Source organism: Cicer arietinum, chromosome 3 (genome assembly GCF_000331145.2).
Source record: "Cicer arietinum cultivar CDC Frontier isolate Library 1 chromosome 3, Cicar.CDCFrontier_v2.0, whole genome shotgun sequence".
Lineage (NCBI taxonomy): Eukaryota > Viridiplantae > Streptophyta > Magnoliopsida > Fabales > Fabaceae > Cicer > Cicer arietinum.
This window is the reverse complement of record NC_021162.2, coordinates 47,752,977-47,764,887: the sequence shown is the minus strand read 5'-3', so window position 1 is coordinate 47,764,887 and position 11,911 is coordinate 47,752,977. Positions and strand designations below refer to the sequence as shown.

The 11,911-nt window shown below is 34.2% G+C and overlaps 1 protein-coding gene and 1 long non-coding RNA gene across 2 annotated transcripts; one reads left to right on the top strand and one right to left on the bottom strand.

The window, feature by feature from the left end:
• The first annotated feature begins 922 nt into the window (after positions 1–922).
• Positions 923–8,579, top strand: LOC101491342 (phragmoplastin DRP1E-like). The gene is made up of 15 exons (XM_004516208.4): positions 923–1,261; positions 2,035–2,098; positions 2,206–2,313; positions 3,038–3,139; positions 3,894–3,944; positions 4,032–4,093; positions 4,826–4,916; positions 5,005–5,069; positions 5,171–5,365; positions 5,445–5,564; positions 5,664–5,734; positions 6,513–6,732; positions 6,815–6,865; positions 6,946–7,320; positions 8,259–8,579. Exons 1-15 carry the CDS (start codon positions 1,118–1,120, stop codon positions 8,385–8,387), a joined length of 1,848 nt encoding a protein of 615 aa, XP_004516265.3. The 5' UTR covers positions 923–1,117; the 3' UTR covers positions 8,388–8,579.
• Positions 5,825–7,029, bottom strand: LOC140919615 (uncharacterized). The gene is made up of 2 exons (XR_012162334.1): positions 6,896–7,029; positions 5,825–6,793 (listed from the first exon to the last, which is right to left on the bottom strand). It is a non-coding gene; the product is annotated as an uncharacterized lncRNA (long non-coding RNA).
• Positions 8,580–11,911: the final 3,332 nt, after the last annotated feature.

Genomic DNA, 11,911 nt, shown 5'->3' with positions numbered 1-11,911 from the left:
GGTGAAGAGATGAAAATGATGTATATAGTAATATATATAGTATTATATTATATATTATAGTTGTTATAAAGATTTCACTAAGATTTGAATTGGTCTATATTTAAAAGCATTGTTGAAAAAATAAAGGAAGGAGTTTTGTAAGAGGAGGAGAGCAAAATAACCCATAAAAAAAAATAGATCGCACACTTTTGTAATATAGTAAATTTATTTTTATTCGGTGAGATTTGTAAGAAAGAACTAGAGGCACATATATAATTTTGATCTTTCTATTCTTTTCCAATTCTAAATAATATGTGATTTTTTAATATTCTCCAATTTCACCTAAATCCATCAAAGAGATCTAAAGATTTTTCTATTTCTATTCTTACTAAAAGTTGAATAGTTGAATGAAAGGTTTTTATTTATATTTAGTAGGGTTTTTATTTCTATTTAGCGGGGGTTTTGGACTCCCACAAATTGAAAGAAAGTGTGTTGCTACCCTCAAAAACACTATTTTATTTTGAGGGGTTTTATAAACGGTTAGCATAACTATAAAAATTAGCATATTTTTCATTGAATATTTCTATTTATTAAAAAAAAAACTTATTGATAAAAATAAAAACCATAAAAATAAAGAGTTTAACCAATGAATTGACCGTAGATTGAAGAATGAGTGATAGTAATTTAGAAATATTACCTATTCTCTTTTGCAAACATCATTAGGAAAATTATCACAATTAACTTCTACCCTACGCACGGTGTATCTATCCGTTGGACCTTATTAGCCTCTCAATTAACAATCCAACGTTCGGAATGAAACCGCCAAAACGAATAAGCAATGTAAACCCACCCTAGAAAATCAGTGGACCCCACCTCGAATTTCAAAATTTCAAATTATACCACCTTCCGTTAAAGCGAAAAGGAAAAGACCAAAATGGTGCGTACCACCCTATCTCATTAAAAATCGCATTTATGTCATTATTCTTCAAAGCGTTTACTACTCATTGACCTTTCTAGAAATAATTCGTATATTCTCTCTCTCTCTGTTGTTCGTGACTTCGTGTTTGTGTAACATCGTTCGCGCTCTACGTCGTCGTTTTCAGTTATTCATTTCCGAGAATTTAGGGTTTTATAGAGGATGACGACTATGGAGAGCTTGATTGGTTTGGTGAACAGAATTCAGAGAGCTTGTACTGTGCTTGGTGATTATGGAGGTGCTGATGGTAACTCCTTTTCTTCTCTATGGGAAGCTCTTCCTACCGTTGCTGTTGTTGGTGGACAGGTTCGAACAATTCTTCGCTTTCAATTCATCAATTTCTTGTTCTTGTTGTTTTATTAACCTCAATATATCAACGCTCTCAAGTTTTGCGTTAGAGAATGGGAAATTGATGCTTTGATAACGGATATTCTTTTGTATCATGTGTGATGCTGAATTTGCTTCTTATGTATCTTTTTTTTTTTGTAATTTGAGATGAATTTAAGAAGTGTTCAGTCATGGAGTGGTTTTGGAATATTGTATTTTTTGTTTAGTGTTTCTGTTTTCTGAAATTTGTGGTCGAAAAAATAAAGTAAAATCGAATTGTTGAATTAGCTATTTTTAGATTTTGTGTTATTATTTTGTTTTTGTTTTTTGTACTCGTTGAGGGTTAGTTTCTAGCTCAAAATGGTTTTTCACCTGAAATATGAAATTTGTTTCTTAACTTTCTTATAAGTTCATGCAAACTAAACGAAACAGCTTTTGGAAATACTGAGCTGCAGAAGTTGATTACAAGGTAGGAGAATAAATGATAGGAATAGCTATTTGTTAGCCGCAAAATACCAGTTCAAATTCCTTACACTAATGCTATAGTCTATAGAGCTCCTATAACGGCTATTTGACATCACTTTAATTTTGTTTCTTAGGTGTAGATCAGAAAGTTTTTCAGCCTTAATATTCTTCTAATATGTTCATTGGGCTGGGGAGATGTAGAAAAAAAAAATAACAAATTTTGGGAATGATTTGTCTCCCCATTTTTCTGTGCTGGGTTGTCTGAATTTCTTTTGAAATTTGTGCAGAGTTCGGGGAAGTCTTCAGTTTTGGAAAGCATTGTTGGTCGTGACTTTCTTCCTAGAGGATCAGGTTTGAGTTATTTTTCCTTTTCCTTTGACATTTTTCTTTCAATTTTTCCTGAAGTTTATTAATCATGACTTGGCTCATGTTTTTTCCTTGGTGTGAGTGAATTGCAGGAATTGTGACAAGACGCCCATTGGTGCTGCAGTTGCATAAGATGGAAAGTGGGGCACAAGAGTATGCCGAGTTTCTTCACATGCCAAGGAGAAAGTTCACTGATTTTGGTATGATAGTAACCTTCCATATACAGTAAAATTGCATGTTTTAACTAATCATAGGATAGCTTCTGTTTTCTGGTTGGCTGTAAAAGAATATAATGTGTTACACCATATTCTGTGTTTTCAGTGTTAAAATTTGAGTGTAGTGCTTCTATCACAAACTCAAACTATTTAGCTAGTTTATTTTGTGCTTTTCATGTGTCAAAGTTATTGAGGATTTTCTCTTTTTTCCATTTTAACCTTGATGCGAAATTTGTAATGTCTCAGTTGAAGATTATTAGGTTGTGCTCCTGCTGCCCCAAACCTTTTCTTTGCTTTTATGATATATATGCATGTTATGGCTTTCTTTCTCTCTACACTGCTCTTAGGAGCAGTGCTAGAGCATCTCAGTTTTAGTCTGAATGGCGGCAAGATATCATATCCTATATTCTAAAAGTTCTAAAAGAACAAGTCTTATAATGAACTCTTTCCTGTTTCTATTCCTAGTATTCATCAAGATGAAAAATCAGTTTGTCCAACATAAATTTTTTTACAGGGCTCGGTTCAATTTGTTTCTGAACACATCTCAAGTGTCAACACCTCATCATTGGCTAACAATTTATCATGTGATAATTGATACACTGCGTATTAGTTCATTTTTTTTAGGATTTTGCATGCAATTGACTTTTGTTATGTTTCTGTATTATAATATATAAATGATGTTCACTACAATCTGGTTTTCCCATTGCAGCCTTGGTGCGCCAGGAAATTCAGGATGAAACTGATAGAGTAACAGGGAAATCAAAACAAATATCTCCTATTCCTATTCATCTTAGCATATATTCTTCGAATGGTGCGTTTCATCTGTTATATTTTCATGTTTTTTCTTGGAGCTTTTAAAGCAGAAGGGTTTGTTGTGGAAATTAAAACTGATTACATGATATATATTTGAACTATTTTTACCTACATTTAGCTTGTCTAAATTTTATCTAATATTTTTTTATGTTTGAATAAATATTATTGGGTAATTGTAGTATTAGCATCTAGTACTAGACATTTCAAAAAAAGTATTAAGTACTACAAGTGCTGGACCTAATTATTTATAGAAATATGATTAAAATAGGAGCATTGGGTACTATATTGTATCTCATCAAATTATCAAACATATATCTTTTTGTCAATAGTCTTTATCTTTTTCTCCTTTTTCACTTAAACTCAAATGGCAGACATTTGAAAACAATAATACCAGGTTGGTTTTGGACCAAATCTGTACTATATCTATTTAGAACTTCATATGACTAAAAAACTAATGAAATAAGAGCTCCTAGTTTTCTAAATTTTAGATAACTACCAAACTTATAAGATTTTAAAAGTCAGCAACATTGCCGCTATTTATCTATTTTGGAGGTTGCGGAACAATTCATAATTTGGTGGTTGATAAAAATTTGTAATTTTAACTAAGTGTATTCAGATGCGTATTCCTTCAAAGTATTATTTTATGGCACAAAATGAGACTAAAACAACTATGGCTTCAAGTTCTATACCAGTTATAATTCCTGTGAGTTCTAACTAAATTTTTTAGCTTCTCCTTTTTGTTTTTTGAGCAGTTGTCAACCTAACCTTGATTGATTTACCCGGTCTGACTAAAGTGGCTGTAGGTATGATTTGTATTTAATTGCTAATTAAAAATCAATTATTTAGTTGAAATGGTGCTTATTAGATGCCAAACTTTTTTCTCTTTTCAGAGGGACAGCCAGAGAATATTGTTCAAGAAATTGAAGCTATGGTCCGATCTTATGTTGAAAAGGTAAAATAATTTCAATATAAATTATATATATATTAGTGTGATTCCTATCAGTTTGCTTGTCTTCTTATCCCAATTGAATTACAGAACATTGGATGTAAGTATTTTCTATTGTTGGATATGCTGATGAGTTCTAAGCACTCATTGAACTTAGATGCTTGCCCTGACCGAAGACAAAACCACCCCTGGCCCTAAGATCTGAACAAACTTTTTTGTCTAGTGATTATGTTAATAGACCTATTATGAACCTGAAGTTGTGAAAGCATGATAAACCTATTATGAACCTGAAGTTGTGAAAGCATGATAAACCTATTTTGTATGACATGATTAAATAAGTAACAATAAGTTGTATGTTAACTTTCTCATTTATTTTGATCTAAAGAATCAGCAGGTTGTTTGTGAAATTTTGATGCTCTTGAAGTTTGCTGCTTCAATCCTATCATAACTTCTCGGTGTTTGCCCATTTCTTTTTGTACTGATATATTACTTCGTTTTTTTTCATTTAGTTTGTAGAATTAAAGCATGAACTATCTATTTTTGAATAACATTACTTTCTCTAAATTTCTATTGATGATAGATAAGTGGGCTTTTTATTGACCTAAACTTTTTTTACTGTATGAGGTGTACACAAAAGTTCGTATTTTATTTATTCTCAACATCGTAATTCCTTAATTACTACACGGGGTTTACCCAAAAGATTTATATTTTCTTTTTCGATTGCTTTATTCTCGACAGCCTAATTCGATTATTCTAGCAATATCTCCGGCCAATCAAGACATAGCAACCTCGGATGCTATTAAACTTGCCAGGGAAGTTGATCCCACAGGTACTTTTAAAATGTTTTTTCAAATGGCCAATAATTTCCTTGCTTGTTCATAGTTTTGTACTGAAATTCTGGTTAATGACCGGCCTAGGTGAAAGGACATTTGGGGTGTTAACAAAGCTAGATTTGATGGACAAAGGAACAAATGCTTTGGATGTAATTTTTCTCTCCTTTTCTTGTTTGAGTTGACGCCTATCCCTTTATTGTTCATATGACATAACTTATTTGTTCTTCTTATCCACTTTTATTCCCTCTAGGTCCTTGAAGGAAGGTCTTATCGTCTGCAACATCCCTGGGTTGGCATAGTAAATAGGTCTCAGGCCGACATCAATAAAAATATTGATATGATTATTGCTAGGCGCAAGGAGCGTGAATATTTTGCAACCAGTCCTGATTATGGGCACTTGGCCAATAAAATGGGTTCAGAATACCTTGCAAAGCTTCTCTCACAGGTTTCCTTCCTAAAATATGTTCTCTGCTAATCTTTTTTTTTTGTATTATCATTTTAATCACACGAGCTTATTTCTGTAGCATCTGGAGTCTGTAATTAGGGCAAGGATACCTAGTATAACGTCTTTAATAAACAGAAGCATTGAGGAACTTGAATCAGAGATGGATCATCTTGGGAGACCCATTGCTGTTGATGCTGGGGTGGGTGCCTTGTACTCTTGATGATTTCTTTTTTTAAGAGTGGAGTTCTTTCTCTGATGGTCCTCTTGAATATTTGCTGAATGTTACTATTTGTTTCAGGCTCAACTATACACCATTCTAGAACTTTGCCGAGCATTTGAACGGATATTCAAGGAGCATTTAGATGGAGGGTAAGTATCTTCTACTGTTTCCCTTTTTTTCGTCATTTGGTCAAATTAGATATGTCCTATCAAGGTTAGATAGGGGATGTAAACACAAACTGTGAAACTCAATGTGGAATATATGATCATTCTTCAATATTAAAAATAAAAATCACATATGTATCACTATTGTAAATCATGTCAAATAACAATGTGCCTGTGGTTGGCCATTGCACTGTGGAGGTCTGTTGCTCATCTGCATTGTGTTTGATATTGCATCCATTGTTGCATGAATTTTGTGGTGTCACAGCCCAAATCTTGAGTTGCAATTGTTTTTCCAAGATTGTAACTGTGTCTGTTCTTCATGTTTATAAGCAATTCTATCGTTCCTTCACTCAAATGAAGGCTGGTTTTGTTGTCTCCTTCATGCTCCCCTAACAGAGCAGCCGCTGCTTTGTCTTGCACAAGTAATTGCATGCAGAGATCCAAGAAAGAATATTTGCCTTGTATTCTAAATGCCATAAACTTACAACCCCAAAAGCTTAAGTTGTAAGGGGAAGACATATGAATGGTTTTCATATTATATATCTCTAGCATGCTCTCTCACACAAGAACCCTTGAGTTTGAAGTATGGATAATATACATAGACTCACTTATATTGTGCTAAAATTGAATTTGAATTAGAAGAATGGTTAGAACAAACTTAACCAAAGCAATTTGAAATGACTGTTTTGGATGTAAGTTTGTGATCACCGATGAATGGGTTGGAAGGTCTTTTTGTTTACAAATTTTTCTTCTAAAATCTTAGGCGAGGTGACAGGATATATCATGTCTTTGACAATCAGCTTCCCTCTGCCTTACGAAAGCTTCCATTTGATCGTCATCTTTCTCTCCAGAATGTAAGGAAAATTGTGTCAGAGGCAGATGGTTATCAGCCTCACTTGATTGCTCCAGAGCAAGGTTACAGGCGACTGATTGAGGGGTCTCTTGGTTACTTCAAAGGCCCAGCTGAAGCTTCTGTAGATGCTGTAAGTAGTCTTATTGTCTTCTCTGATTTTTTATTTTCATATAGAAGTTAAAGTGACCTAGCTGTTCATGAATTTTTTTTAGGTTAATTTTGTTTTAAAAGAACTCGTGAGGAAATCAATAGCTGAAACTCAGGTAAATTTCAGGATTATATTTTGTATTTACCTTGTTCATGAAGTGATACTTAGTGGAGATACTAACACGTGTATGAGCAGGAACTGAAGCGATTCCCAACTTTTCAAGCTGAACTAGCTGCAGCGGCTAATGAGGCTTTAGAAAGGTTTCGTGAAGAAGGTAGGAAGACAACTCTCCGGCTTGTAGATATGGAATCTTCGTATCTCACTGTGGATTTCTTCCGGAGACTACCTCAAGAAGCGGAGAAAGAGAAAACTGGAAGTCCTGCTCCCTCAAATGTAGATCGATATGCAGAAGGTCATTTCAGGAGAATTGCATCAAATGTTTCGTCTTATATAGGACTGGTGGCAGACACCCTCAGGAACACAATTCCAAAGGCTGTTGTTTATTGTCAGGTCAGACAGGCAAAACAGTCTTTGCTAAACCATTTCTACACACAAATAGGGAAGAAAGAGGTATGTTGTTTCTTTCTTGCTTTCACTTTGTGACTGTTGTTAATTACTTTATTTCATACGAGCATGAGTGTTAGTGTCAAACCTAACCACGTAGGCCAGATAGATTTTAATAGTTGTTGACAAGATCACTAGGATTGTTGCACCTTTTTTCCACAGTGGATTGTTGCAGCTCAACCCTTAAACTTAAATTAACTGTCAAACCCAAGTATATAATTTTTTGTTGCCTCTGTGATACTTGATTTATTTCACCCTTCACCTTGTTTTGGTAACAATCTAACAATTTTATACTTGTTTGGGGTAGTTCCATATTATTGGGATGCAATTACTTTTGTAGCTTCACCATTGGTGAATAATATTACTCACTACTCAGTTGCATTGCTTTTATATGATAATAATGCTTCTACATTCATGTCCTAGGGGTATTTCTCTATAAGTTTTATTGGTAGAAGAAAGTATAATCAATGTAGACAAATCATTTTATTTGTATCAATTAACAATTTTTGTTGAAATTCAGTCCTCTTTCTATTAAGGGAGTTGATGAAATAGTTTGTCGGCCGTGAAGAGAACTTACAAATGAAGCATCAAGAATTTTAGTATGGTGTGATTTACACTTGAAACATTATCTTAGTTTTATTAAGGGAGTTGATGAAACCTGAGTTTTGCTTGGAATTTAATATTTTAGAGAATTGGGCAAGTCAGTCGTTCTGAGTGTATGTATGATAGAAGACAATAATTATTCTATATATTAAGGGGGGAAAGAGAAATTGTTAGGGACCAAGGGAGGAGGATATTAAAGTTTAAATGTATAAGGAATAGCAGTTTAGTGAGTTTAAATGTAAAATGTGTTTATTTTCTATGGTCCACAACATGTTGGACATTATTATGCACTTGTCTCACATAGTTTCATTACATCCTTGCCATGATTTTACTTGGTACAGAGTAAACAGCTATCTGAAATGTTGGACGAAGACCCTGCATTGATGGAGAGGAGACAACAGTGTGCAAAAAGGCTTGAACTATATAAAGCAGCAAGGGATGAAATTGATTCTGTTTCTTGGGTACGTTGAGCCTAGCTCGATGTCTTCCTCGTCTTGGACTAACTGATAGCAATGATGGGATGACTTGTCCCAGATGTAATTTACATATGTATTATTATTTTATTTTTGAGACAATTCTATACCTTTATTTATGTAGGGTAACGTTGTACAGACTAAGATCTTTCACTGCGATGTTTAAAATAGATTTGCTCATTCTCTCTATTCTGATTCTTGGTTGTGATACACTCTTGAATCATGGCTATACCACTTATTGGTTCAATGCTTTATTTGTTTACTTTTGTTTTTGAGATCTATGTCTGATCAACAAGTGTGCAGCCAAATTAATCTGAACAGACAAAGACAAGTTCAGAGCTAACAACCACTCATGAGAAGATAGGAGGTCTGGTCTTACAACTCAACAACGTGAGTCGTGACAAGGTTGAAGTTAGTCATGGGACTGCCCACAACGGATGATCACATGAAAGACTAGGCGTATGTTTGCATTTTATGGGAACTGCGGTCATGTCCACTTAGAAGCTTGAATTAGTTGCTTTAGAAAGTCATAACAGAATTGTCATTGGGACATGAGAACAACTTGTGCTAAGGCTTATACAAAGAGAAGCATCGAAAAGGATGCTAATTGATTGATTCCACTATGTTCTTTGTGTTCAACAATTATTTTACGAACTTGTTAAGAATTCTAGTTTCTTTAGTCAATAGCAGTGGTATCATTTTCTCTGTTGTTCATAATTAATTTACTTATCTTTTTAACGTAATTGGTACTATTGTTGAAAATGGAGATCAATCAGTCAATAAACTAAGAATGTTTTTGGTTTCAGATTAGAGATTGATTGAAATTAAATCGGAGATTGATCAGTAACTAAACCAAGAATGTTCTTGGTTTTTGTAAAAACGCATAATGATTAGACTAGAAAATAGAGAACGTTCTCTGTTTTCTGACAAACAAAATTTAAGCCTTTTCAATTATTAAATGAACACACAATTGTTAACCCAGTTTAGAGATAAACTCCTATGTTCTGGTGACTAAATCCGACTTGAATTATCACTTATAATGAGATGAGAATGATTACAATGTTTATGCCTTTATGCTGCCAGTTTTTTACAGTTTGCAGAATTGCAGCTTTGCATTCTATTTCTATGTTCTCTTTGTCTTTGTAACCCTTACATGCTTTGGCTTATATGCAGTTTGTTTTTTAATTTATGAGTAACAAAGTAAAGTACTTACAACTAACTAACTGAACTAACTACCCAAAACAAACTATATCTCAAAGGTTTTTTAATTGAGTACCACTTTTAACAATTCTCCACTTTAGTACCAAATGAGAAGCTTCAGCTTGTGATTCTTCAAATCAGATCCTCTTAGTCCTTGATCTCAGTTTCTGGACTTGATTTGCAGCATATTGAAACATGCTTGAATTTGGTAAGTGTGACATGTTTCGTAAACATGTCAGTTGGGTTGTCACTTGTGTGCACTTTTGCCACATTTATCTCACCCTTTTGAGTGACATCCCTGATGAAATGAAGTTTGATGTCTATATGTTTAGTTCTTTCATGATACATTTGATTTTTACTCAAATGAATGACACTTTGGCTGTCACAATTTATGCAAACCAACTCTTGTTTAACACCAAGTTCAATGATAAATTTTCTCAGCCAAATTCCTTCTTTCACAGCTTCAACAAGAACAACATATTTTGTTTCTGTTGTTGATAATGCCACTATGTGTTGAAAATTAGCTTTCTTTCTGACTGTGTTGTCAAACATTGTGAACACATCATGTAAGAGATTTTCTTCTACCTAAATCTCCAACAAAATCAGAGTCTTCAAATCCTTGGACTAATTGTGATGGTTCTGAACTTTTGTTGTATTCCAAATACATGCTTGAGTTCTCTTTAGGTACCTTAGAATCCACTTGACAGCTTGCCAATGGCTCATTCCTGAATTTCCCATAAACTTGCTTGTGACACTTACATCATGAGAAATGTCTGGCCTTGAGCAGACGATAACATACATGATACTCCCTGGCATATGGTATATTCTTCATGTCTTCTGCTTCTTGGTTTGTGTTTGGTGACATGGTTGTAGAAAGTTTGAAGTGAGCTGCTAGTGGAGAGCTGAATATCTTTGATTCACTCATATTGAATCTATTTAAAACCTTTTCAATGTAGCTCCCTTGGAAAATTATCAATTTTCCTTAATTCTAACGATCTCCATACATAGGATCCTCTTGATTGGTCCCAAGTCCTTCTTCTCGAATTCTTTCTTCAGCTGGCCCTTTAATTTTTCTATTTCTTTTATACTTTTAGATTCTATTAGCATTTCATCCACATATAGAAACAAGTAAATGTATGTTGATGATGATACTTGTTTGTAATACACACAACTATCAAAATTACTTCAAGCATAACTTTGACTAAGCATGAATGAAAAATCTAAAATACCATTGCCTTGGTGATTGCTTTGGCCCATAGAGTTATTTCTTTAGCAAGCAGACCCAATCCTCCTTTCCTTGAGTCCTAAATCCATCTAGTTGTTGCACTAAGATTGTTTCATTCAGATCACCATGGGGGAATGATGTTTTGACATCCATTTGCTCCAATTCCATGTCAAAGTGTGTTACCATGGCTAGAATTATCCTTATAGATGCATGTTTGACTATAGGAGAAAAGATTTCATTGTAGTCTACATTTTCCCTTTGAGTGAATCCCTTTGCTACTAGCCTTGCTTTGAACCTGGGTGGTTTAACTCTTGGAATTCTATCATTCCTCTTGAAGATCCACTTGTTGCCTACAATTCTGGAGTTGGTTGGCTTAGGTATGAGTTCTCACGTGTTGTTCTTCTCTAGTGATTTCACCTCCTCAGTCATAGCTAAAATTCATTTGTCTTTGTCTTGAGACCTGACAGCTTCATTGTAGTTCCTGGGATCTTCTTGTATGATCTTTTTAGCAGCACATAATGCATAGCTGATCATGTTTGCATATCCATATCTTTGAGTGAGTTTTGATGTCCTTCTTTCTTTGTCCCTAATGAGGTTATAATAATCTAATTCATGTTCTAGAAACATAGCATGTTCTGTTGGGTCTGCATCATTTTGTCTTGTTGAGCCTGTTGTTGTTCTGAAATCAAGAACGTTTTCCGTTTATCTCCAGCTTTCTTCACCTCAAGATCAAACTTCTTATCTTCAATTTGATGTGAGCTTTTATTCGCAGCATTGTTTAAAGAATTATATAGTTCAACCTCATGAAACTTAACATCTTTGTTAATGATACATTTCCTACTTTCAGGACACCATATTCTATAACCTTTTACACCACTTGGATATCCAACAAAATACCATTTCTTGGTTCGAGAGGCTAGTTTGCCTTCATTTACTTGATAGTATGCAACACATCCAAATACTTTTAGGTGATTGTGATTAGCAGCATGTCCAGTCCACATTTCTTGAGGAGTTTTGAGTTCAATTGCAGTTGAATGACTCAAATTTATCTAATAACAAGTTGTATGGACAACTTCCCCACAAAACTGTGCAGGCA